At 61.1% G+C, this 26,164-nt stretch overlaps 1 protein-coding gene across 3 annotated transcripts in view; it reads right to left on the minus strand.

The window, feature by feature from the left end:
* Positions 1–26,164, minus strand: part of COL18A1 (collagen type XVIII alpha 1 chain) — a 90,880-nt gene that overhangs the window by 40,808 nt on the left and 23,908 nt on the right. The window contains exon 1 of one of the 3 annotated variants that reach the window (XM_042903831.1): positions 8,302–9,698. The exons of the other annotated variants lie outside the window; for them this stretch is intronic. Coding sequence (XP_042759765.1) covers positions 8,302–9,688 — 1,387 coding nt within the window. The 5' untranslated portion in view covers positions 9,689–9,698. Of the gene's footprint in view, positions 1–8,301; positions 9,699–26,164 lie in introns of those variants that run through there. 3 annotated transcript variants of the gene reach the window in all.

Consider the following 26,164-nt stretch of genomic DNA (forward strand, 5'->3'; position numbering starts at 1 on the left):
TGCACCCTGCACGGGCCTGACGTCGCGCCCGGTAGGCAGCACCACCAGCCACCCGGGGTCCCCCGAGGCTCACAGGCAAGACCCTCATGCCGATGGGAAGTGGGGGGCGGGGGGGCCTTCCGCGAAGACGCCGGGCTCCGGGAGGACAGCGGTCCCTTGACGCTCAAAGACAGACACTGCTGGCCACCAAGATGGTGGCTGCTGTGATCGTCCCTTCATATCAGAAGTTCCCGGGGCCTGAGGGTGCACTCAGGGAGATGTTCTGAGATGAAGAAAACAGGACTCTCAGCGGCCTGTGTGCTAATGGCCCTGCTGTCCTGACTCAGCTGTCCTCAGAGTTACACGTGGATATGCCCACCACTGCCCTTCCTCCCGGGCGGCTAGAAGTTCTCCAAATTAATTCAGAATGCAAGATGCACCAGCCGCTGTTGTCCTGGGCTGAAAGACAGCAGCATGCTACAGGGGCAACCCCGTGGAGACCAGCGACTCACAGATGGCTCCTTCTTTCTCTCCGGGAAATGCCTCATGGTTCCCATCGGGAGTAAGCCTCTGAAGGCCATGGCCCTAAAATCACTGGAACTAATAAGTGATTATAGCAAGCTTACAAGATACAAGATTAATATACAAAATTCACTTTCCTATATACCAGTAATGAGCAAGCAGGATTTGCAAAACATAATACCATTCACATTAGCTTTCCCACAGATTAGTTACCTAGGTGTAAATATAACAAATATATGTGCAACATCTACGTGAGGGAAACTATAAGACTCTGCTGAACTAAATCAAAGACCTAAATAAACGCAGAGATATTCCATGTTCATGGATAGGAAGACTCAATACTGTGAAGATGTCAGTTCTTCCCAACTCGGTCTGTCTGTAGATTGAATGTGATCCCCATTAAAACCCCAGCAAATCATTTTGTGGCTATTGACAAACCGATTCTAAAGTTTATAGAGAGACAAAACACCCAGAATAGCCAACACAATGTTGAAAAAGAACAAAGTTGGAGGACTGACACTACTGGCTTCAGGACTCACTGTAAAGCTGCAGTGATCAAGACAGTGTGGTGGTAGAGAAAGGACACACAGATCGATCCATGGGACAGAACGGAGAACCCAGAAGGAGAGCCACACAGAGACAGCCGACGGATCCCTGACGAAGGAGCAAAGGCAATCAAGGGGGCAAAGAGTCTCTTCCACAAGGGGCGCTCGAAGGGGAATCTGGACGCAGACCTTACACTGTTCACAACAGTTCACTCACAAAGGATCTCAGACCCAAATGTAGAACGTAGGATCGTAGACCCAAAACTATCAAATGCCTGGAAGATGATACAGGAGAAATCCTCGGGGACCTTGGACAGGGGGACGACGTTTTAGATACAACACCAAAGGTACAACCTAACTGATAAGCTGGACTGAGTCAAAATGTAAAATCTCTGTTCTGCGAAAGACACTGGTAAGAGATGAGCAGACAAGCCAGAGGCTGGGAGAAATATTTGCCACACGTATATCTGATAAAAGAAGATATATCCAAAATACACAAACACTTAAAACTCAGCAATAAGAAAACGGACAACCCGATTAAAAAGTAGGCCAAAGACCCGAAGAGACACCTCACCAGAGAAGACATACAGACGTCACACGTCATCAGGGAAATGAAAATGAGGAGGGCACCTGTTGGGATGAGCATTGGGTGTTGTACGGAAACAAATTTGACAATAAATTTCATATTAAAAAAAAAAAAAGAAAGAAAATGAAAACGACAACGACGTCACCGTGCACCCGTGAGAACGGCCACAACCCGGAACCCCAACAACATGGATCGCTGGCGGGGACGCGGAGCAGAAGGAACGCTCCCTCACTGCTGGCGGGAAAGCAGAGAGGGGCAGCCGCCGCGGAGGAAGGTTTGCCGGTTTCTTACAAAACCGAACACGCTCTGACCATACGACCCAGGGGCCGTGCTCCTTGAGGTCTACCCAGAGGAGGTGAACGTTCACGTCCACACGACAACCCGCAGGCGGATGTTTACGGCAGCTTTATTCATAACTGCCAGACCTTGGAAGCAACCAAGGTGCCCTTCGGGAGGTGATGGGCAAACACACGGGTGCGTCCAGACGACGGGATGGTATTCGGCGCTAAGAAGGAGTGCGCCGTCACGCCACGAAGACACGGAGGGTGCGCAGGTGCATCTCACTAAGAGACAGCAGCCAATCTGAAAAGGCTGCATCCTGTACGATTCTATCTGTGCGACGCCCTGGAAAAGGCGGGACCATGGAGACAACAGCAAGGTCAGGGGTTGCCAGGGGTGGTGGGGGTGGTGTGGATAAATGGATAGAAGGCGGAGGCTTTTAGGGCAGTGAAAACACTCCCTCCTCATTACAACGCCGTGACGGTGGACAGCTGTCGTTACACATTTGTCCAAACCCATACAACACGCACCACTAAGAGCAAGTCCAGTGGAAACTACGAACTCTGGGTGATGAGGTGTCAGTGCAGGTTCATAGATGGCAATAAACACACAAGTCAGGTGCAGGCTGTTGACAGCGGGGGAGGCTGTGTGTGTGTGGGGGTGGGGGCAAGTGGGACACTTTCTGACAATCCACCGAGATGAGACGAGCCAGTTATCAGCCACATACACCCAACAACGGTGGAGAAGGTCCCGAGACACTGTCTCATCCTACTTTCTTGTTAGAATAGAACATAAGGACCTCAGTGAGACAGATGGGCAGAGGCTCCCTGAACCTCATGAAGTGTCTAAAGAAAGCTCCGGACCCATCATGTTGTTACATACAGTCGCAACCACAAAGGAAAAAACGTCTGGGGTGAGTGCGGAACGTAAGGTCAGTGTCAAAGAGGAAAATACACTGAGAACAAACGTTTCAGGAAACATCAAAGGCTGTAAAGGTGGACTGAGAGACTAACGAACACCCTAGGAAGTGGAGACGTGCTCTCACCCCGTGGGCTCCACCTTTAACAACCACACTTGTCTGCACGTTGTGCGCACACCGTGGCCCCAAGATGTCCATTCCGCAGCGTCTGGAACCTGCACATGGTCCTTTGCAGGTGTGATTAATGTTTTGGCCCCAGATGGGCAGATTAACCAGATCTGATGACATACATCCTTAAAAGCATGTGTGTCTCCCAGCCAGGGAAACTTGGGCAGTCCCCGGAAGCTGGAAAAGGCAGGGGACGGACTCTTCCCTGCAGTCCCCAAAAGCAACACAGGACAGACACCTTGATTTTAGCCCAGTGAGACGGATTTCGGAATTCTGCCCTCCAGAACCATCAGGTTGCACATCTGAATTGTTTTAAGCCACTAAGTTTGCGGTTATTTGTTACAGCAGCCACAGGATACACGCACGTACGCAAATCCACAGAGGGAACGGGAAACCAGCAGCGAGGGGGCTCGGAGCTGGCTTCAGCTCTCTCTTGTGTGACTCCCAGCTCAATGCCAGCGTAGCTCATGAGCTAGTTCTGGGATAAAAATGTAACCCAGGAGAGAAGCAGCAGAGGACAAGATGATGGGGCAGAGTGGTCCTAAGGGATGAGAATGGCAGGCAGAGGCAGTCCCCCAGGGCCAGAACTTGCGGGCTTGGGAGAAGGAAGGCTCACTCTAAGCCCCGGCTGCTCTCTGCACACCCTCTCCTCCTCGGAACTGAGGCCCATATCTGCAGAGCCTGCTCCTTCCAAGTGGGGCTGCCCACAGACCTCTGTGTAAGGAGCCCTGTCAGGAGGCGGGCGTCCCCGAACAGTTCTACGTACTTCGAACACATGCCGAGGCTCCCGGAACACTGGATGTGCTGCTTGGAGCGGACAAGGGAGCACCCACAGCCACTCTTGCCGGTCACAAGGTCAGCCTCTCTGGGCGCATGGCCCCAGTACAGGAAGGGGCTGCTGAGCCTCCTGCGTACTCCAAGAATCAGGAGATCAGAAAGAGAACATAGAGGGAAAGCAGCATGGCAGTGGGGGAGAGGCTGGGCCCGTATACCAGGAAGAGAAATGATCCCAAACAAGATCCTACACTGGAATCACTGACACACAAAACTCAACCGTGTGAAGCTGAGCATCTGCCCCCACTGCCTGCTTTGTGGGTTCTCTCCAGACAGGTGTCAAGACAAAAACAGATTGCATATTACATGTGACAATCACATTCTCACATGGTAAACCTGATCTGATATCCAGATGGATGGATGGATGGATGGATGGATGGATGGATGGATATGTGGATGAATGGATGTGTGGGTGGATGGATGGATAGGTGAATAGGTTGGTGGGTGAGTGGATGGATGGATGGATGGATGGATGGATATGTGGATGAATGGATGTGTGGGTGGATGGATGGACAGATGAATAGGTTGGTGGGTGGGTGAGTGGATGGATGGATGGATGGATGGATGGATGGATGGATGGATGTGTGCATGGATGGATGGATGGATGGATGGGTGGATGGTGGATGGATGGATGTGTGGGTGGACAGATGGGTGAGTGGATGGATGGATGGATGGTTAGGTGGATGGGTGGGTGGATGGATGGATGGATGGATGGATGGATGGATGGATGGGTATGTGGATGAATGGATGTGTGGGTGGATGGATGGATAGGTGAGTAGGTTGGTGGGTGAGTGGATGGATGGATGGATGGATGGATGGATGTGTGCATGGATGGATGGATGGATGGATGGATGAGTGGGTGGATAGATAGGTGAGTGGATGGATGAGTGGATGGATGGATGGATGGATGGATGGATGGATGGATGGTTAGGTGGATGGGTGGGTGGGTGGATGGATGGGTGACGGATGGACATATGGGTGAATGGATGGGTGGATAGATGGATGGATGGGTGGGTGGATGGATGGATGGATGGGGTGAGTGGGTGGGTGAACAGATGGATGGATGGATGGATGGATGGATGGATGGATGGATGGATGAGTGGGTGGATAGATGGGTGGGTAGATGGATAGATGGATGAATGGGTGGGTGGGTGGATGGATGTGTGGGTGGATGGATAGATAGGTGAATAGGTGGGTGGGTGAGTGGATGGATAGATGGGCGGATGGGTGGGTGAGTGGATGGATGGATGGGTGGATGAAAGTGGGTGGGTGGACCAGCTGCTCACATGAAATATAATAGTAACAATAGTTCAAGATTTGATTTCTCAACTGAAAAGGAAAGCGGTCACAAATGACTTCCCTGTGGCAGGACGGACAACCCCTTCACTAAGGGGAAGGACGGTGTCAGGGAGATGGTCCTATGAGTCCCCATGGAGGGTCCAACCTGCCAGTACATGGGCACAATCGCAGCCGCCATCTTGCTCCTCCTCAGTGAGGCCAAAGGTGAGCTCCTGTCTGCACGATGTCCTACCTCAGTTCTTCAGTGCAGGAAGGAATAACCACCGGAGACAACAGTAAGCTTGGTGCTCCTGGGGTGGATGGTCAAGGAGACCCCATTCCAAGCGCTGCGAACCTCCTTACCTGCAGACAATGTCATCCACCGATTTGGGCACCTGATACCCCAGCAAGAAAGAATGAGACACCAAAGCCACTGCAGGTGCATCTGTGCGAAGCTCAGTCGGCGTCCTCAAACGGTATTTGTAGGTTGCCAAGAGGTGAAAGGTAAGCCTAAGTATTTTTCCATGAAGGTGGTCTGGTCTGGTCTTAAAGTGAAGTGAGGCCTCAAGTCATTGAAGCACTTAAACCACACTGTTTCTGAATTCACGTTTCGTTAAACAGTAGACGCAAAGCCCAGCAGTGGGGAAGCCTGAGCACACGGCGGGTCCAGGGCAGACGTCCCCAGAAGACAGTGCCAGCCTTAGAACCGTCACAGTGACGGGACCCCACCGGCCACCTGGGGTCCTCGCAGCCTGGGGTTCTGCTTGTCCGGCGTCCATGTGGCACTTGGGTCCAGTCCGGGAGCTAGGCTGCCTGGGTCCAGCTCCCAGCTCCCTCTTGCTAGCCGGGCAGCGCACACACATCTTTATCCCCATTTGACTCAGTTTCTCCCCTGTACACAAGCGTAACAACACCTGCTCCAGGCTCAGAACATGACCTTGTCTTCACCGTCAGGCTGCACGTTACTGTGCTGTGGCGATGCCCCCACTTGGTGCCCCCTTTCCCAGGGGACAGTCCCCCTGCTGGCTGAGCCTCTCCCGTATGGGGGCCCTACTTATTTTTCTCTGGGGCCTGAGAGACAAGCCCACAGAGACAGACTTGACACAGGTCCCCAACGGCGTGCTGACCCATGGCCAGCTCCAGCCCCAGCATGGGAGCTCCCATAGCAGCCCTCTCCTCTCGACCACCTCCCTGGGCCCCAACCAGTGGCTGCACTGTCCCCGCCCCCCCCCAGTCCAGGGCTGGTGCCAGCCACTCCCCCCCAACTCTCCCTGCGGGAATAAGAAGAAAGCAGATAAGGAGAGGCACTTCCAAGGGGCTGGACAGAGCTGCAGCTCGGGCTGGTGTGCTGGGACCAAGTGATCTGTCCACACCCCATTGCCCCAGCGTGAAGGGAGTGGGGGCCATCTCTTCCCTGGAGCCTGTGGCCCCCACGTAGGACACACTCGAGAGAAGGGACAGAAATGGCGGTGCCTTGGTGGGGAGCCTCTGTGGGGAGTTCTGGTGGGGGTCCCGGGAAAGAAGCAGCACACACCCTTCGGGTCTCCCTCTGCTATAGAAAACCGCCCCCCCACAATCCCCCCCGCCATAATCCCCCTCCCCCACAGCCTCCCAATATCCAGGTGGCCCAAGGACCTCCCTCAGCCAGGACCCTCACACTCACTGCTGGAGGACCAGTTACCAACACGAAGGAGGGGACTAGGGTCCCCCTTAGTCCCTTCCCTCCGGATCAGGGCCTTCCTCCCGCCCCGCCCACCCCCATCAAGTGGCCTAGCAGTGGGTGGTCCCCAGCCCCCAGCTCTGGCTCCCCTGGGGACCCTCGCCCCGCCAGACCACACCCAGGAGGGGTCCCTGCTGTGATGGAGGCCTGACCCCCACCTCTGACCTGAGGGGGCACAGGCAGTTAGCACTGACAGAGGAATTCCCCAGGATTCCGCCGGGAACACGGCCTCCCTGACCGGCAGGGGCCCTGCCAACGTGTGCAGATGTCCAGTGAGAAGTCCCTTTCAGGCCACTTGGCTGACTGAGGCAGCTGCGGTCAGAGAAATTCCACACCCCACGCAGCCCTGCCTGCTGCATGAGAACCCCCCCCCCCCAGCCCCAGTTCCCGCCCTTGTTCCCTGGCAGCCACAGAGCCCTTGGCTGTGCACACACTGGGACTGCAGGGCCCCACGCAGGATGCTCCTCGGCCAGACGACCTCCTGGCCACTCCTGCTCACTCACACGCAGGGTTCAGCCTGCCTGCTCGTCCGTCCGCGGCAGCCACGGTCCCCCTCCATCCCATCCCACACGCTTCCTCCTTGGAGGTGGGCACAGGGACACATCCCTGAGGGGACCAGCAGCGTGACACCCCCCACCTTGGGGTCCAGTGCAGCCCTCTCTGAAGTTCAATGACCCCAGGGACTGAAGCAGGCCAAGGCCGCTCCCGAGGGCGTGGGGTGGGGGGCAGGGGAAGCAGGACACACAGCCCAACGGGGATGGGCCGGGGCCTTGAGGGTCAACGGGAGCAGGCACGCTGTTCAGGGGCCCACCCGTGGAGGCAGAGGCAGCTGGGGGGCCTTTCTAAGGTTACGGCCCTGCCCTGTCCCCTACCCACCACGGGGCGATGGGGCACAGCCCACATGGGGGGTGAGGCCCAGGAGCGGCCCCCAGAGCTCACAGATCCAGATGGGGCAGCCCCTGACCTCCACAGACCCGCTGCTCACATGGCTGTGACCCCTTGACCTTCTAAGCAGCAAGAACCCTCCCTCCAGCATCGAACCCTGGAGGCCTCCTCAGCCTCCATGAACCCCCCCCAGCCATGCACACTGGACCACAATGGGCCAGAGGAGCCAGAATTTGGCTGGCAGGTCAGGTCACAGCCTCATGCCTCTGTCTCCACCCCCCCCCCCCCTCCCGCCACCCCGGTAACTGCGAGTGTCAATGGCTCTCTTGGAGCCATGGGGAGGACGGAAGGAGCCACGACCATCAGACGGGGATTGCTCCCGAGCCTGGGCCCTTGTCGTGCACCGTGCCAGGGTCACACGCCCTCTCTCCCACTCCAGGGCTCAGCCTCCCGCCTGCAAAACGGCATCACGCCCCCTCTGCCTCTTGCTTGGCATCGTGGGCGGGGTGGGGGCCTCTGCCAGCACGGCCAAGTTCCCCCGAGGGGACAGGAAGGACAGGGCGGGGAGGATGGGCCTGCCAGTTACCTGCACCCGGCCCAATGAACACGCAGACCCCGTCCTCCTGGGCCGGGAGCGAGGCACAGGTGACCGGCAGCCCGCCCCCGTCCAGGTGGCTCCAGCACGCATCCTCCAGGGCCTCGCAGAACTGGCGGCAGGGCGGAGGGGCGGGCAGCGGGCCAGCACCGCAGGGCGGGGCCAGCAGCAGGCAGAAGAACCAGGCGAGGAAGCGGTGGCAGTGCGTCCGGAGGAGGGCCCCCCACGCCCGCGCGGCGGCCCGCACCTCCTCGCTGCTGGCGTGCCGGAGGTGGTTGGGCACCCAGGAGCGCCCGATGCCCAGGTGACCGCAGACCGGCAGGGAGGGTGGCAGGGGCAGGCAGCGGCCGGTGGGGGTCGGCAGGTCAGCCCCGGGCAGCGCGGAGTTATTAGCGAGACCAAGCCCCACAGAGTTAGCCACGTGAGGAGCCCAAGCACCCTTGTCCCCGGTGACAGCGGGGAGTGGGATCGGAGACACCGGGGCGGGGAGGTCAGAGGACAGAGCCAAGGGGGCAGCGTGGGCGCCCGGGAGACCCGTCACCAGCGGAAGCAGATGTGGCGCGGGCCTGCGGCTGTCAGCGAGTCGGCGCTGCCGGCGGGCACGGGCTGCCATGGGGGAGGGTCCTCCGCCGTCCAGACCGTGGGGCCGCCCCGGGGACGGCTGTGTCCCCCGGGGAGGGGCCCCGCCCGGCACAGAGGAGAGAGAAGCTCTACCTGGAGAAGATGGCGGCACCGAGGGCTCCCTGAATGGTGCCCGGGGCCCGCCGGGGGAGGGAGGCAGCTGGGTGGGCCCTGGCAGGGTGCCAGCCACGGTCCTCTGGGTGTCCGGAGAGGTCAGGGCCCTACTGCCCAGCCAGAGAGTGGTCCCGTCCTCCGGCGGGACGCCGGAGGGCCCCGGGAGGGTGAGGGGGGCCGTGGGGGTCCCAGGGGCTGGCGTCTCCGCCCCGGTGGAGCTCTGGCTGGGAGTGGTGCCGTCCCACAGCTGGACGAAGCTGCGGATGCCCTGGGCCACGTTCAGGATCTTGGCTCCAACGCCGGCGATGTTCTCCTCCTTCGTGTCCGGGCCCGCCGTGGAGGCAGTGGGTGCGGCGGAAGCCGGGTCCCGGCCGGTCTCCAGCCTCCCCGGGGGCGGCTCAGGGCTGGCAGGGGCTCCCCCCTGCTCCGTGGGGTCATCCCGGGGGGCCACGCGAGCCGCGGTCTCCTCCGTGGGCTGCACGTGTGGACTGCGCGGGGGTGCGGAGGCCGGTTCCACCGTGGGCCCAGCGGTCCTAGGGGCCCACAGCCAGTTCAGTAGGTCAACCTGGGCGGCCGCGAGGCCATAGGTGAGCAGCAGCAGCAGCAGCAGAAGGCCCCGGCGGCCGCCGGGGTCACGAGCCATCGGTGCAGTGCGCTCGGCCGGGGCCCGCGGGCGGTGTCTGCGTCCTGGGGGCGGGGCTGGCCTGGCCCCGCCCTCCCCGCCCGCCCCGCCCCGCCCGCCGCCTGCCGCTCGGGTTGGCCTTTCCAGGGGGCTCCTTCCACCTTCTCAGCCTGGGCGGAGGGAGAAGGCTCAGACCTCTAAATCGAGGGGACAGGCACCCCGGCGAACTTGTCACCCCGTCTTGGAAGCAGCCGCAGACTGCTTCGCGGCGCGCCCAGCGCCCTCCGCCGACCCGCGTGCCGGAGGCACGGGCCTGGGGGTGCCCTCCGCGAGAAGGGGCCCGGCCCGGCAGGGGCCGTCTGCTGGGAGCAGGGCTGGGGACACAGGGCACCCCGGGCAGCTCCGGGCGCGCCTGCCGTCCCCGCGGCGGAGAGCACCCCGGAGGAGCCTGGCTGGGGCCACCAATCTGTGGCGACGCTGGAACTTCAGAAGTGCTCCGCGTTCCAATTCCCCTACAGCAAGTGCCGCCTCGGCTACGTTCTCCACGGAAGACCCCGAGGGCGGGTGGTCGGGGACCCACGGGCCAGGCGCCCGCCTGCTCCGAGCCAGGCGCTCCTCAGCACCCCGACCTCCGGTGCCCCCGGGACGCCCCTCCGTCCTTCTCCCCGGAGCCCACGTGCTGGGCCCGACACAACCACCGCGTCTCTGCACGGGGGTGGGGGAGGGGGTGGTTCAGGTTACCCGGACTCTGCACGGGGCCCGGGGGTAGGGGCTCCTGTTACCCTGAGAGCTGCTGCCCGCCCCCCCGGACGCGCAGCAGGACTACTGGCTGGCGAGGCTGGAGGTGCCGCTGCCGGCTCTGGGCCACATTGGGCTCCCGCGGGGGGGGGGGGGGGGGGGGGCGGGGGGGGGCGGGGCTGGTGCTCTGGCCTCTTCTGGGGGGAGGGGAGGCTCCCCAGCGACGCTTACACAAATGTCCTTGCTCACTTGTGCAAATATGCTTGCTCATGCACGCTCACGTGCAGTCACACACCACACACACACGACACACACTACAAACCACACACACACAACACAACCACACACACACAGACACCCCCCCCCCACACACACACACACTGGTTTTACCACCACACTCTACACCAGATCCCACATCCCCTTGAACCCGATGTGCTCCAGGCTGTGGCTGGACCCCTCCTCCCCCAGAGTTGGGTTCAGCAGTCTAGCAGCTGTGGTAAGAGCCCTGAAGACGTGTCCCCGACTGTCCCCAGCTCAGAGCACTGAGGACACAATCAGTTAACTGCCATCCAGAGGGCAGAGCCTGGCTGTCAGAGTTGGGAACTCGAGTTTCAGGACAGTGGAACGCCATGTCCCCCCCCCCCCCCCCCAGCAGACGGGGACATCCATATGCAAACATCTGTGTCTCCGAGAGGCCCCGTTCCCAGCGTTAATCCCCACGATGCTCCGAATTCTCAGAAATGCCCAGAGAATCGTCTCTTTGCTTGAAGATTCACTAATGTGATTTTATGCCTAAAATGTCTCTGGAAAATCTCAGGACAGGAATTCCAAGGCCCTCTCTTCTCCTGCTCGTGTGGGGAGGGCACCCCGGGCTGCTCTGCTGGGGGGCAGCTCCCTGGTCCCCCCAGGTGGCCCCGTGCACTCAGTTACTCCCTGGGCCCCCTCCGGCAAGGCCAGCCCCGCACCCACTGGCCCGACTCGCCTTTCCAGGCAGAACCGGGAGTGGGAGGCGGCCGGCTCCCCCTCCCTCCCAACACCCCGACTCAGCAGGGCGGCCCTGCACCCCCCATGCCCCACCTGTGCCCTCACACTCCAGACCCCGCCCCTCCTGCCACCTTCCAGAGGCCACGGTCACCTGGGAGCACTGCTAGAACGTCACACGGTTAACCTTCCCCGGACACAGCAGCGCGGCCCCGGGGAGCAGCCTGCACGCGCTGCGTACCGGCCACTGTCACACACATCACGGCCTCACGCTCGCGGGTGCACGCTCACACACTCGCACGTGCACATGTGTCCCGTTCATATGCACGCTCGCACTTGAGCACGCTCGCTCACTCACGTGTGTGTACACTTGCACGTGCACGCAGGCTCACGTGCATGCACGCTCATGCACAGACAGCTCTGTGGTGTAGACCAGGCTCCCCTCGACCCCTCTTCCACCACGGCTGCAGCAGGCCCAGCTCCTGGGACGCTCGCTGTGGGGTCTGGGCCCGGGGGCTCCTACTGGCTCCGTGTAAAGGGTCCTGTCCAGCTCGTGTGGCGGAGCCTGTGCCTGTCGCTGAGGTTGGATAATCACCCAGTTGCCGGTGGGGACAGAGAAGAAGGGGACAACCCATTTCCAGTGGGTGAGACACAAGTGTCTTTAGGTCGGGTGCGACACTTCTGAAAGCACTTGGCTGGCCGAGGCCCCAGGAAGCCGCTCCTTACGGTCCATGCAAAGCACCCCATCTAGTCGACGCTGCGGCCGAGGCAGCCCCAGACCAAAACACCCGTCTGTGCTGGGTCGGGCCGGGGAGTCCCAGGAGTTTGCTTGGGCAGCCGCGGCCCGAGCCTTGGGGAACAGGGGTCAGCCGCCCAGCTGGGCGACACAGGGTGTCTGTGGGCACCGAGGCTCCTTCTGGGCTGCCCCAGCCCCCAGCACCACTGCTCCTCAACTAGGCCACCCTGAGGCGGAGGCCACACCTTGGGGGGTGCCGGAGCCACGACTGGAGCCGCTCCCTGTAAAGTGTCTCAACGTCTGTTTCCCGGGCCTGAAACCTGCTAGTCAACAGGGAAAAGCGACCCCTCTCTGTCCGAGTGCCTCAGTGTCCCCAAGAGTCAAAGAAGAGGAACCCCCCACAGATGGTCAGCGCTCGGGTCCTTGTGGCCGAGGGAAGCCGCCCCGGGCAGCAGGACCCCTCGTCACGCCCCGGGGGGACTCAGTCACTCGCATGTTCGTACAGGTCTAGAAAGTAGCAGGGAGGGGTCCGGAAAGCCCCCGAGGTGAGGGCACCCAGGCTGGGGACGCAGTCTGGGGACACGAATCAGGCGGCACTCCAGAGACAGCCCCTGCGGAAGGAGGCACACTGACCCCCATGCGCCCACGGAGGCGCTTCACGCGCTTGGGAAGGTCTCTGGGCACCCGGTGCTGCCCACAGAAGCCCAGAGCGCGGCCCGGTCTGGCCTGGCCAGAGCGCGGGCAGCCTGGGCGGCCTTGCAGCTCTCAGCATTGGGGGCAACCTCGCGCCCCTTATGGACAGACACACGGAGAACACACAGGGACCTCGCAGGACAGCAGGGGCTCCGACGAGGCGGCTGCTCCCCCCTCCCCCCACACCAGGGCTGTCCCATCTTTTGGTCCGTCCGGTCTGGATTCCTGAATAATGTGGTCTTTTATTTTCATTTTTGAAAAAGTACAAAACACCCACATGTGAACAGAAAAAATCAGCCTCCAAGAAACAAGACAACGCTCTGGTCTCAGACGAGCCTTGCGTGAGCTTCCGAGAACGGCTTTGAGTGCACTCGCCTCTCAGAGAGCCTTCCATCGTGACCTCAGACGTCGCCCCTCATGCTGAGGCCCCTTGGCTGCCCAGAGCCCAGGGTCCTCACCCCTTCCTCCCCTGGGCCCATCCCCTCTGCCCCCCCACGCAGAGACCCCTCCTCAGGTAACCCTGGGGCCCTCTTTCCTGCTCCTCCCTCGGGGGCCAGGGACGGTCCCAGGCCAGCCCTGGCATGTGTCCCCGACCCCCGAGGAGCAGACCTGGGCACCCAAGCTCCTAGGAGGCAGCGGGGCCAGTAAAGGTCCCTACACTGTGCGTACATTTCCAGCTCTTTCGAAATGAAAACACGACTTTTCATCTTCCTGTGGCGTAACTGGTTTATAACTGCCTAACGCGCCCAAATGCTCTGCCCAAACTCTGCATTTCGTGGTGACTTTTTCGAGCACAAGGATAAAAGACCGGCTCATCATGAGATGCCCACTGAAGGCTCTGCTCACTGGCGGGCCGCTGCCCCCCCGCTGGGCCTCCCCACCAGCCACTGCCCGGCCTTGGGGCCGCATCCAGGTGAAGGGGCGTGAGGTGGCGGGCAGCCAGGGCCCAGGCCGGGGCCCACAGGCACCTGACCTCCCTGGTGGGCGCTCAGTCACCCGAGGAGCCCGCCTGGCCCCACTGCCCCGTGGGAGCTGAGCACACAACCCCGAAGGGACAGGCGGCGGCAGGAACACAGCAAGCCCCGCCTGATGTCTGACCACCAGGGCGTCCGGTCCTCCCTCTTCAACTCAGTCCTCGGCGCGTGGTTCAAACTCACCCTCCCCACTGGGGGGAGGGCAGAGGCCCCCCACGTTCATGACAATGCGTTCTCAGCTCTTCCCCCAACACCGCTGTGGCTGATGTACCCCAGCATTTCCAAGGCTCTGGTGTCCCTGCCTCCAGGGAGGGAGGGGCGGTCTGGTGGGAAGAATGACCCTCCAGCCTCCAAACTCAAATGCCCGACGGGGACAGTGACACCCAAGGGAACTCTCTCGGCCTCCAGCTAATGCCAAGCATCGCCCGGCGCTCCGCTGGGTGAGCTGCTAGTCCCTGCCCCGAGCCTGAGGGGACCCTGGGCCTCCCTGGGGGTGGGGGGAGGTCTGTGCAGCCCACCCCCACAGAGCACGGCCACCCACTGGGAAGCACGGTCACGGAAGTGAGATGTGGTCGGAGGGCAGAGGTTCCCCGGGTGTCAAATGTCACGGGGACAAAGCACCCGCTGGGCTCGGCCTGGCCGCGGCCACCACCACGTCTACCACCTCCCACCTCCCGATGAAGGCCACCAGGAGGACCCGTGGCCATCTGTCCGGGGCACTTGCCTGAGTCCAAACACGGGGAAGCAGCTGGTCAAGTTGGCCTCGGCCGTTCCACTGGACAGCCGGCTGGACTCCCCAGAGCTGTCCACGTCAGGAAAGACACGGCGGGAGGGGGGTTCCAGAGCAAGGAGAGGAGCCACCCCACCAAATGCAACATGTGCGCCTCCACGGGTCTGGGGCCGCGGAGCGAAGATACGAGCTGGCTCCGTAAAGGACGTCACCGGGCACTGGGGCACATTTGAGCATGGACAGACGTCACCGTGAATTCCTCGCTTCGGGACATGCACGGAACCGCCAGGCAACGGTCAGGATGCCGCACCTCACTTTGCCACGGGAAAGCGTGTACGTGCACGCATGCGGGTATGTGTGCCACGCGTGTGCGCACGCACAGATGTGTGATGAGCGTGGATGTGCACGTCGCAGACGCTCCCGCGTGTGGACACGTGTCCGCGCACGCAGACGTGGACGGGGGGCAGGACTGCCCGGAAAACGTGGCGAACGTTACCGGCCCCGAAGCGCGGTGCAGGTGCACGTGAGTCAGCAGAGCGCCGGCCTCCCACCCCTTCTGTGGGTTGGAAATGAAGAGCCTGCAGGGGAGACAGATTTCTTCCTGCCATCTTCTTGGGAGTCCTCTGCCGGCCTCACCTCTGGAAACCGGGGGACCCGGCACAGGGTGGTGGCAGGTGCTTTCCAGGCACCACCCCCGTCCCCCGGGCTCCGTGTGGGTGTGAGCCCCCCGAGCCTTCAGACCCCCAGGCAGGCCGCCGAGGGGCCGGGGCACCGAATTTCTCTTAGTCGATGTTACAATTTAAAGTTTGCTTACGCGGAGCCAAAGACGTTTACGCGCTCACTCCCCTCCCCAGGACTCCTCCCAGTGCCACCCTGAAACAAAACACCTACTTTCGCAGACTCCAAACACTCTTCTGAGACCCAAGGGGTCCCTCCTGCTTTGTTCTTTTGCAAGAGTGCATTGGCCCTGCCGGTGCCCTGAAGTTCCATACACGTGGTAGAATCAGTTTGAAGGTCCCGACGGGGCACCCGCGGGGGTCCGTAAGGTCGCACGGCTCTGCTCACGGTTTGGGACGCGTGCCACCTTAACGGTGGGAAGTCTCCCGATCCGCGAACACCGAGTGTTTTCCCATTTATTTAGATCTTCCTTAAGTTCGCTCAACGTTGTTTTCAATTTCCAGAGTATACGTTTTGCACTCCTTTTGTTGGATTTATTCCGAAGTGTTTTATTCTTTTTGTGCTTTTGTAAATGGATTTTTTTCCTTAATCTCATTCTGGATCATTTGTTGCCAGCGTATAGAAATGCAATTGATTTTTTACAACGAACTTGTGCCCTGCAGCTGAACTTATTAGCTATAACTACTTTTCACGGATTCCTTAGGACTCTGTATCTTGAAGGTCACGTGATCTGTGAACAGCGTACAACGTTGAATGGAAGCGGTGAGTGGGGGCACCCTTGTCTCGTTCCTGACCTGGCGGGGGGCACGTCCGGCTTTCCACCAGTCGGTTGGACATCGGCTGTGGGTTTTAGGAGGTGCCTTTTATAGGGTTGAGGAAGTGCCCTTCTACTCCTAGTTTTTTGAGTGTTTTTATCACAAGAGGGTGTTGAATTATCAAATGCCTTTTCTGTGTCTTTTGAGACAACCACATAACTTTTATTCATTCCATGGACGTCACGCATTACACTGATTTACGGATGTTAAACCAGCCTTGTGTTTCTAGGATGAAGCCCAGTTGGTCACGGTATACAATAAGTTTTCTATGTTGCTGGATCTGATTTGCTAGTGCTTAAGGCTTTTTGTATCTGCATTTATAACTGATACTGGTCTGTAGTTTTCTTTCTTGTGACATCTTTGGTTTTGGTGTGCTGGTCACACTGGCCTCATAAAATCAGTTGGAAACTGTTCCCTTTTTTTATTTTTTAAAAGAGTTTCTGAAGAACTGGTTTTAATTCTTTAACCGTTTGGTAGAATTCAACAGCAAAGCTGGGCTTTTCTTCATGGGTAGTTTTTGGATTATTAAATCAATCTCTTTTAATGGCTACAGATCTATTCAAATTGCGTCTTTCTCATTAAGTCTCCAGAGCTCCTATCTCTCTAGGAATTCGTCAATTCCACCTCAGTTGTCCAATGTGTTGACATAACCATTCATCACATCGGGCTAGAACATTTATAGGGTTCAAACAAAACTGGGGGACTCCTGCTTCCCCATTTCAACACTTACTACGAGGCTACGGTGACCGAGGCAGTGTGGTGCCGGCCCAAGGGTGGACTCATACATCTCTGGTCAACGACTTCTCAACAAGAAGGCCAAGACTATCCAGGGAAAGAACAGCACTTCGACCAATGGTGCTGGTGCAACTGGGTGCCACAGGCAAAAGAACGAAGCAGACCCTTCACACTGTTGACAAAAATTAACTTCAAATGGATCGAAGACCTAAACGTAAGAGCTACAACTGTAAAACTCTCAGGGGAAAACGTAAGAGTGAATCTTCATGACCTCGGACTTAGAAAGGACTCTGAGACTATGATGCCAAAAGCCTAAGCAACAAGGGAAAGAACAAAATCGGACTAAATAAAAATGTAAAACTTCCGTGCTTCAAAAGGACACCATCAAGAAAGTGAAAAGACAACCCATAAAACGGCAGAAAATATTTGCAAATCACGTGTCTGATAAGGGACTTGTACCTAGAATCCGTAATGAACTGCTATAACGCGACAATGAAAACACAAGCCACCCAACTGAACAGGTGGCAAAGAGGGGCACCTGGGGGGGCTCAGTCGGCTGAACGTCTGACTCCTGGTTTTGGCTCAGCTGATGATCTCACAGCTCATGGGATCAAGCCCCGCGTCGGGCTCTCCACTGGGTATGAAGCCTGCTTGGGATTCTCTCTCTCCTTCTCCCTCTGCCCCTCCCCTGCTCTCTCTCTCTCAAAATAAATAAATTTGAAAAAAAAGTTGGCAAAGAATCTGAATAGACACTTCTATAAGTGTTCATATCTGTTCATATATCTGTTCATATAAACAGCCGACAGGCGCGTGAAGAGACGTTCGCTATCGTCAGTCATCAGGGACGCACAGAGCAAACCCACAGTGAGATGCACTTCATGCCCGCCAGGATGGCTAGAATGAAAAGTCAGAGGGTCGCAGTGGTGGCAGGGCGTGGAGAAGTCAGAGCCTCTCACACTGCTGGTGGGAAGGGAAACTAGCACAGCCCCCAGGAAGACAGTCTGGCGGGTCCTCAAATAATGAACCATCGAGCTGGACTCTGTGTCCGGAAATTCCACTCAAGAAACAGACCCAAGAGAAACGAAGACACGCGCCACACAAAAACCTGCACGCGACGTTTAGAACAGCATAATTCATCACGGTCAAAGGGGAAACAACCAATGCCAAAGGACGGACGCAGTGTGGTCCATCTACGCACTGAGTAGCCCTCGGCCACGAAAGGGACCGGAGCTCTGACGCCGGCTGCACGCAAGGGAGCCCTGAAAACAGCCTGCTGAGAGAGGGCAGCCGGCCACGGAAGGCCACACGATCGGCTCCCTTCCCACGAAATACCCAGAACAGAGAGATCCACGGACGCAGCTCAGTGGTGGTTCGGGGCTGCGGTGGTCGTACGGGGCTTCTTTCTGGGGCCGTGAAATTGCCCCGAAGGGCTGCGACGGCCGTGTGTCTGGGAAACCTCCGCCTTGTACAATATTCGTGAGTGCATCGCACGCCGGGGCCGTTACACCAACGTGAAGACGTTTCAAAAATGCACCAAGGGAGCTCATGTCGTGCCTTGAAACCACACGATCTTAAATTAGATGCCACCTAATTTGCATGAATTTGGCTGTTGGCGAGACTGGTTTTTTCGTACATGTGATGACAGCATTTCTGTCCTTTATAAATTCCTGTGTGTCTTCACTTGGTGTTCTAGGGACGTACTTGCCACTTTTTTGTTCAACTAGGGATATGGACACGGGGTCATCCTCGCTGCTAAGATGGTTCCCAAGGTGACCCCTGGCCTCTCGCGAGACACACTGCGTCTCACGCCCGGGGAACGAGGTCTCCTCCCTGCCGTGGCCTGTGTGCGCTGGTGCCCAAGCTCGTTCTCTACGCCAGCACGCTGGCAGAGCCACGCGGGGGCTCGCGGCGCCATGTAAGGGGCGCTTACTGACGGGGCGCGTTGGAATCACGTTCCACATCCTCGTGAGCGCGGAGCGCAAACCTCACCACCTGCTGCCACCACGTGCGCTGGAGAACCGGGAAAACCGGAGCCCAGGGGAGGAGGCAGGCCAGTTCCCCCCACGGAACCCTCTCCTGTGTCCCTGTGCATTAACCCTTCACCTCGTGGGGCATACCGAGCTCCCACTGGGTGTCCAGGCCCCGCCCCGCACGCTGACGGTGCATCAGCTCTGGTGCACGAAGGTCCACCGCAAAGCGGGCACGGGAGGGCACGCAGGTGACCGCCCCAGACCGGGACAGGGGACAGAGGGAGGGTGCGTCGGGGAAGGCGATGCGAGCCCCCTCCCCACAGAGGAACACCAGATTCTTCCGTGCGGACCTGGCAGTAGCTTGGCCACCCTCGGGGGGAAGGGGCGGCCTCTGCCAGCCAGCAGGGAGGACGGTGCCCTTGCTAGGGGTCCGGAGGGTCGACCAGCAGCGGTGTTTCCAGGAGGCCTGTTTGGCAGGTTACCTACCAGGAGCAGGGTCCTCCAACATGTGCTGTTTGTGTGTGTTTTTCCGGGAATGGGGCCACACGACGGGCCTTTCACATACAGGCTCTTGACCCAGGAAATTAATATTTGACTCGGTGTTTTCGGCAGAGCCTCCCGGGGACCTGGCACCCAGAGCGTCACATCCCTGCTTCGCTCCTCAGCGGCACGGACCGTGATTCATCCCACGACCCCAAATACGGGCACGGTGCACCCCCAGCCTCGCGACCTCTCGGGACCCGGGAGCACAGCGTGGGGAGGACTTGGTGCCCAGCCGGGGAGGGGCCGGTGGGGTCCTGGCACCTCCAGGATAGGGGCCATGGGGGGACAAGAAGGGGAGGGATGTGGAGAACCCTCAGACCCATTTAAGCTGTGAGCAGGCCGATTCGTTTCTAAGGGCTTGACGGGTTGCTCATTAACTGCATTTTTAATGGAAGGCTGGCGGGCAGGCTCGCGAGGCCAGGTTCCCATGGGGAGGGCAGGGGTAGTGCTTAACTTGTTCAGCCCCCTGATCCGTGGTGAGCACGCTCCAGTCTTGCCGGGGTGATGGGTCAAGCACGGCCTGTGTGCCGACACCCCAGGTCCACCAATGCCCACGAGGTCCTACATGGCGATCACGGCCCCTGTGCCTGGCCAGGGCGGTGCAGGCTGGACCCCCCCTCCTGACCCCGGACCACCACGAGGACAGCACCCGGCTGTGCTCCCTGTCCTGATCTCCAGAGGCACCGCAAGGATCCAGAAACAGCCGTCTAACAGAGAGGAACCCACGGGGCACGGCAGCGTTTGCCCGCGTGTGACGGGTGTCTCCACCACGGACACAGGGGGCGGGGGACACACGGCCAGCTGCGTCAGCAAGCCACCCCAGACACCCAGCGTGCACCCGGCCGGGCAGGGCCTGTGGGCACTGCACTCGGGGCTCACGCCATGGCACCCAAGGCGGGACGCCCACTGGCTACAGCCCCCCTTCTTCCCTTCACGTCCCCAAGCGGCCAGATGCTGCACAGAGCGCTTGGTCCATGGTGGGACCTCGCTCGCCTCCCGGGGGGCACCCTCAGGGAGAGAAGGGCCTGTGGGGTCGGGGCCTGGCCCAGCCGCAGCTCACCCGGCGTCTACCCCCCACCCCCACCGGCTTGCGCGTGCTGGTCGGCAGGCGGGTCGACACCGCGATGCACGACAATGGTCCCGTCTTTGTGCGGAGGCTGCGGGTGGCAGAGGCAGCCAGTGGAAGGACACGGGTGAGGACGCGCTAGGGGCAGGGACATCCCCGCGGGGGAGTGTGATGAGGTTCGCTGAGAGCAGAACGGGAGTTTTGCCCTTGTTCTTGTCACACTGCGGTTTCGTGGATTTGGGGTTTGGGGTGGTTTTTTTGTTTTGTTTTGTTTTGCTAATTATAAAAACAAAACTCACAAACGAAGTGGGGAGGTGGCTCCATCACCACTGCCACGGGACCGTGACCTTGTCCCACACAGACCTTGGCCAGGAGCGGTCTGTGGTCTCAGCCTGGCCACAGCCGCCCACTGGGGGTCAGCGCAGTGTGCCCTTCGCCCTGCCCTGGCCTCGGCCGCCCGGTCCCGGTCCTGCTCCAGGGCATCGGGAAAGCAGGGGAGGCGTGGGCCCGGGGCCCCCGCAGACACAGGCCGCGGCGAGTCTCACGTGCTCCTGGAAACTCGGCTGGAGACGCCTGGCAGATGCGAGGGTGACAGATGGCCCCGAGAACCGGCTGGGACCTCACCGCCGGCTTCTCCCGGCTCAGCTTGGATTCTGGAGGCAGGAACGGGGAAGCAGAGGGGCAGACGTGCCCGCCACTCGGGGAAGACGTGGGAACGTGCAGACCTCCAGGCTGCCACATACCCACCCCCACCCTCTCGGCACCCGGCAGCTGTCTCCAGGCCGCCTCCCCCGGGCTCCCAGCTGGCAGTGCCTCCTGGCACGCCTGCCCCAAGTCTATGCCCGGGCCTGCGACCGCTCTCGCTCTCTATTTCCCATCTTTACTCAAACACGTGCTGTTTCCTAACCTGGGAAGGCAGGAGACACGATCCCACGTCGGTCACACGGAAGACACCTGTTTACAGATGACACGGGGGCCCCAGATTGCGGCCTGTTGCTCTCCAGTGCCACCGGGTTTGTGTCTCAGCGGCGGGCGTGGGGGCTGCCTGAACCCCTACCCGGGGGAGAGGACTGGTGCGCTTCTCACACCTGCCGCCTGCGTGGGGCACCTGGGGGCTCTGCCCTCCCACCCATGCACATGCGCTCGGGGCACCAGGCTCTGCCCTGCACCTGCGGGGGGTGCGGGTACACACTGCCTTCTGAGGGCACCTCCCACCCGAGAAAAATAAGGCCGTTTTTGTTCCAGGTGACAAAGCCAGGTGGGGTGCCAGGAAGGGAAATGTGTCCAAGGACGTAGACGGGGAGGGGCACTCGATGGCCTGCTGCAGAATGACCTGGGAGGAGGAGGTTGGCCACGGTCCCCAGCCTGGTGAATCCACCTGCCCTGCACACAGAGCGGAGGGCCTGCCCGGGGCCCCCACTCGGGCCCCTCCACAGGCCACCGAGCCACCCCTCAGGACTTCCGGTGGCTTGTCTCTGGCAGGTTCACTGACGGCCCCCCCGGCCCCTCTGTAACATCACACGCTGGGAAAGGCCACAAATCCCACTCAGAACCCCGGGAAGGTAACTAGGACGGACGGGGGTCATGACAGCCACGAAGCAGACAGCTGTGGCGGGAGGGAGCCCTGGTCTGTGTCTCCACCTCACGGGGCGTCCGCCAGCAACACCCTCCGGGGTCCGGGCCTTCTGTCCCTTCGCCGCCACCCGCCAGCGCCACGGAGAGCCACGTGGAAGGAGCAGGGTCAGAGGCCACCAACTAGCCTGCGATGTCTGTTTGCTTTTGTCCAGGGAGCAGCCGGACACGCTTTGGCCCCGGCCGCACACAGCGGGGGCCGCCCTCCCCCCCCGCGGGCGCGTACAGAGCCGGTGCCGAGGTGACCTCACAGGACACCCTCCAGCGGTCACCCCCCGGCGGTGCTGACCCACCGTATCCCGAGCCACACGAGCTTCACGAGCCCAACACCGTCCAAAGAGGCAGCAGCCAGAGGAAATTCTGCCCCGGACGTGGACCGGCTGGACCCGCCGCTCTCCGTCTACACTGGGATCCACACGGTTGTGGGGACCCGGGGCCCCGCCTGCGGCAGGCTGTCCAGCCCGACTGACCAGCAGGGGGAGACGCAGACCGCGCAGACCTCAGACTTCTCAGGCACAGGGGCCTGACCCCAGCATGAAATGTCCCTCCTCAGGGGCCGATTTTCTTCGAGTGTAAAGTAAGGGGCAAACTGTGAGATAAAGGCCAGGCCCTCCTCTGCCCACACGCACCCAGGAGTGGCCTTGGCACAGAGATCCCACAGTGCTCCCCGCCACCCTGGGTCCACCAGGGCCGGGGGCTAACCCACCCCACCACCCCGCACTCGGGGCTCCCACCCTGCACTCGGGGCTCCCCACACCACCTGCCCCCCCCCGCTGCAGTTGGGGCTCCTCCCCACTGCACTTGGGGCTCCCCCTGCACTCGGGGCTCCCCACACCACCCGCCCCCCCCCGCTGCAGTTGGGGCTCCCCCCTGCACTCGGGGCTCCCCACACCATCCCCCTGCACTCGGGGCTCCCCCCCTACACTCGGGGGTCCCCACACTGCACCCCCTGCACTCGGGACTCCCCCTCCCCCATACCCAGACCCGCCCCCCCCACATACTTGGGGCTCTCCCCACACTCCCACTCCCCTCCTAGCGCTCGGACCTTCCCCCCACCCCCCCAGCACTCGGGGCTCCCCCGGAGCGGAGCTGACGGTGTGCATGTTGGTGGTCAGGGAGGCACTAATAACACACGCCGGCCAGTCCACACGGTGCACAGCCCTGCTGCCCTGTGGGTCTCTGTCTGCTCTGGCTGCTCTGAGTGACGCGGGACCTGATGTCCTGCCGGGTGGGTGCTCTTGTCTGTGGAGCACAGATTCCAGAACTGGGAGCACCGGGTCAAGGAGGTGCAGATCCTAGAAGCAGCAGAGAGGGCGGGGCTTCTGGAAGCGGTCACCCCGATGGACAGAAGCGGGCGGGGGCTCCTGCTTCCTCTGCCCGGTGTGCCCCCGGGCACGTCCTGCCTGTTCTCAGGGGTCCCCCTCCTCCGGGCCCCCTCCTTTGGGGGCTCCTCTGTCACCAGAGGCACACACAACCTCTAGTCGCACGTCTGCGAATCCTTTCTTCTGGTCCACTCTCCTCCTGCAGCCTTTTTCTCTTCTACGTGCTTGGGCCTCCACTCGTCCCTCTGGTCTCCTGAGGGTCCCCTCACATCTGCGTCCCCACCACGAGACACTTGCTTTTCAAGCTGTGGACGAGGACTGGCTTTGCCCCCAGTCCGTCCTGGCAGATGCTTTCATGAGGTACAGTAACAACGGCACGGTGAGGCCGAATTGCTGTAAACGCTCCTAAATAGTTGCTGTCGCTTTCTTTTCCTGTTTTCCGTCTGATACCCTAGTGGCCATCTCTAGGCCTGCACCCGTCTAGGCGGGCTCCAGGGAGGGGGCCACCATTCACCAGGCCCCAGCTGGGGTGGGGGGTGAGCAGGCCTGGGCCTAGCCCTCCAGGGCCACAGACCACGGAGTTTGGAGGGGCAGGTCTGGCCTCTCCTGGGTCAGCCCGGGCATCCAGGCAGGGGCACAGGTGGGGGCCAGGAGCCCAAGCTTTCCCCCCGCCTGCCGGCCTCGCTGGGTCTGGAGAGGCGTCCCTTGCCGTCGTCCGTGCCGGGCTTCCAGCCGGCGGGACAGACTCCCGCACGCTCGCCCGCGTACTGGAAGGTGTGCACCAGCCACAGAGCTCCGTCCACGGAACGCGCCAGAGGCGGGGCTCTGGCGAAGGGCACCCTCGCCACGGATGATTAAGGGGCTCCTGCAGGCAATGCCGGCACCTTCTGTTGGCACGCCATCACCTTGGGACAAGCTCCCGGTTACACCTGCCGGCAGGGGGACGGGGGGGCGGGGAAGGGCGGGCAGGGTGAGCCTCCTTCCTTCCTGGGCGTGTTGATCCAAGCTGGGTGTGTGACCGGACTCCACAGAGGCCCGGCACCTCACGGCCCGGCTTGCGGAGTCCCGGCACGCTCGCTGAGAGGCGGGCTCTCCGTGGGGCGGACGACGGGCCAGTCCGGCAGGCAGAAGAGGACCAGGCCTTTCCCTCCGCACCTCTGCAGTGGGAGAGCCTCACCTCCTCGAAGGCACCATCCTTCCTCCACGAGGCGGCCCGAAGTTCGGGGAGGCTTCCGACGTGCGCCTTGCCGGAGGGAGGCTGTGACGGAAAGCTGCGCAGGCGGGGGCCGGTCGCGTGAACCGGCAGACGCAGGCGGGACGCACAGACCGGCAGACTCGGGGACGTGTGTCCTCGGCGCCCGGCACCATCGCTTTCCGAACTCCGCTCCACGCAGACGTCGACAGGCCGAGCGGGGGTCAGGAGCGCAGGGTCGGCCGCCTGGAAAGCACCCTCGGTCTCGCCACGTGCAGGGCGTCTGTCCTCTCACAGCTGCGCCGACAACCTGCCCGCGCCACGTAATAAGCGAACCCCTCTCGCCACGAGAATAACGAGGCCGCTTTACCCCACGTAACGCGTGTGACCGCGTGGCTCTCGTGGGCCGGGCCTCCCGCCGTGCCGATTGGGCAGGGAGCGCCCGGCCTCGAGGGGCCCCGCGTGAGAGGGAGTGGGTGTGCCACGTGTGACACACCCACCACCTCCAGGGCTCGGCAGCTGACCGGGCCCAAACATCGGTGGGGGGTGGGGGACGGCGCCCCCTGCTGACCGGAGGAGCTGGGGCCGGACACGGGGCGTGCCCCACTCTCCGTGCCGGCCACTTCCCAGCACAGCCCGGACAGTGGCCTCCGTCCACGGTATCGGCCCCGCCACCCTGTCCTTCTCCCCCCGGATGAAGCTGGAAGTGGCTCTCCCATTAAGGTCACAAGACACGCAGTCTGCAGGAAGTTACAAAGTTGAACACGGATTCACCTGAAGACGGGCTGGTTTTACGGGGCGCCAGGCACGCACCCTCTTCATGCCCCCCCCCCCCACGGCTGGACGGGGCCCACGAGGGCGTCCAGAGGGTGGAGGACGGCACACGCACCAGCGTCGTCTCCCCCGAGGCTGGCCGGACGGCATCGGCTCTCAGACACCCCGCACCCGGCTTCAGGAAGCAAGGTTTTAGATGAATTCCCTTTGAAAACAGTCTTTCTCAGCCAGGATGGTGTGTACAAGGGCCACACTCATCCTGCAGTCACACAGCGCGCCCCCCTCCTCCCCGGGGAAGAGCCGGAGGCCCCCACGCGCCTCCGGCTGGACCCCCACCCCGCTGCCCCCACCCGAGAGCTTCTCAAGGGCCGGGGGCCCGGAGGGGCTCCCCAGGTCGTGGAAGGGACCAGCGTTTGCTTCCTGATTAACACCTGCCCGCCCATTCGAGGGCGGGCCCGAGAGGACATCAAGGGGGGCATCGAGGGAACCCACTGGGTCCCCACAGCACCTCAGCCCCGGGTTAGAACTGACCCCTTCACCTCATGGGAACCTCCTGGGTGGTGCTGGCCCCTCCCTACCTGTCTCCACACACAAGTTCACATTTCCGATCCCCGTTCCCCACGTCTACACCCTGCCCACCCCACCAGGCTCACCGGCACTCCCTAAAGACCCAACAGGCGTCCCTCACCCCCCGCACCCCCCACCTGACAGTGGGGTCCGTGCTGACGCTCCCTCTGCCAGCCCCCGGCACTCACCAAGGATGGGACCGCCCTTTCCATGTGGCCTCATGGCCACAGCTAAACACTAGATGCTGGTTAAACGGCTGGCCCTTTGCACCAGCCCGACCCCTCGCTCTGGGGGTGGGGTGGGGGGCTCCGCACCAGCCCGACCGCTCGCTCTGGGGGTGGGGTGGGGGGC

The sequence above is a fragment of the Panthera leo genome, chromosome C2, assembly GCF_018350215.1.
Source record: "Panthera leo isolate Ple1 chromosome C2, P.leo_Ple1_pat1.1, whole genome shotgun sequence".
Classification (NCBI taxonomy): Eukaryota; Metazoa; Chordata; class Mammalia; order Carnivora; family Felidae; genus Panthera; species Panthera leo.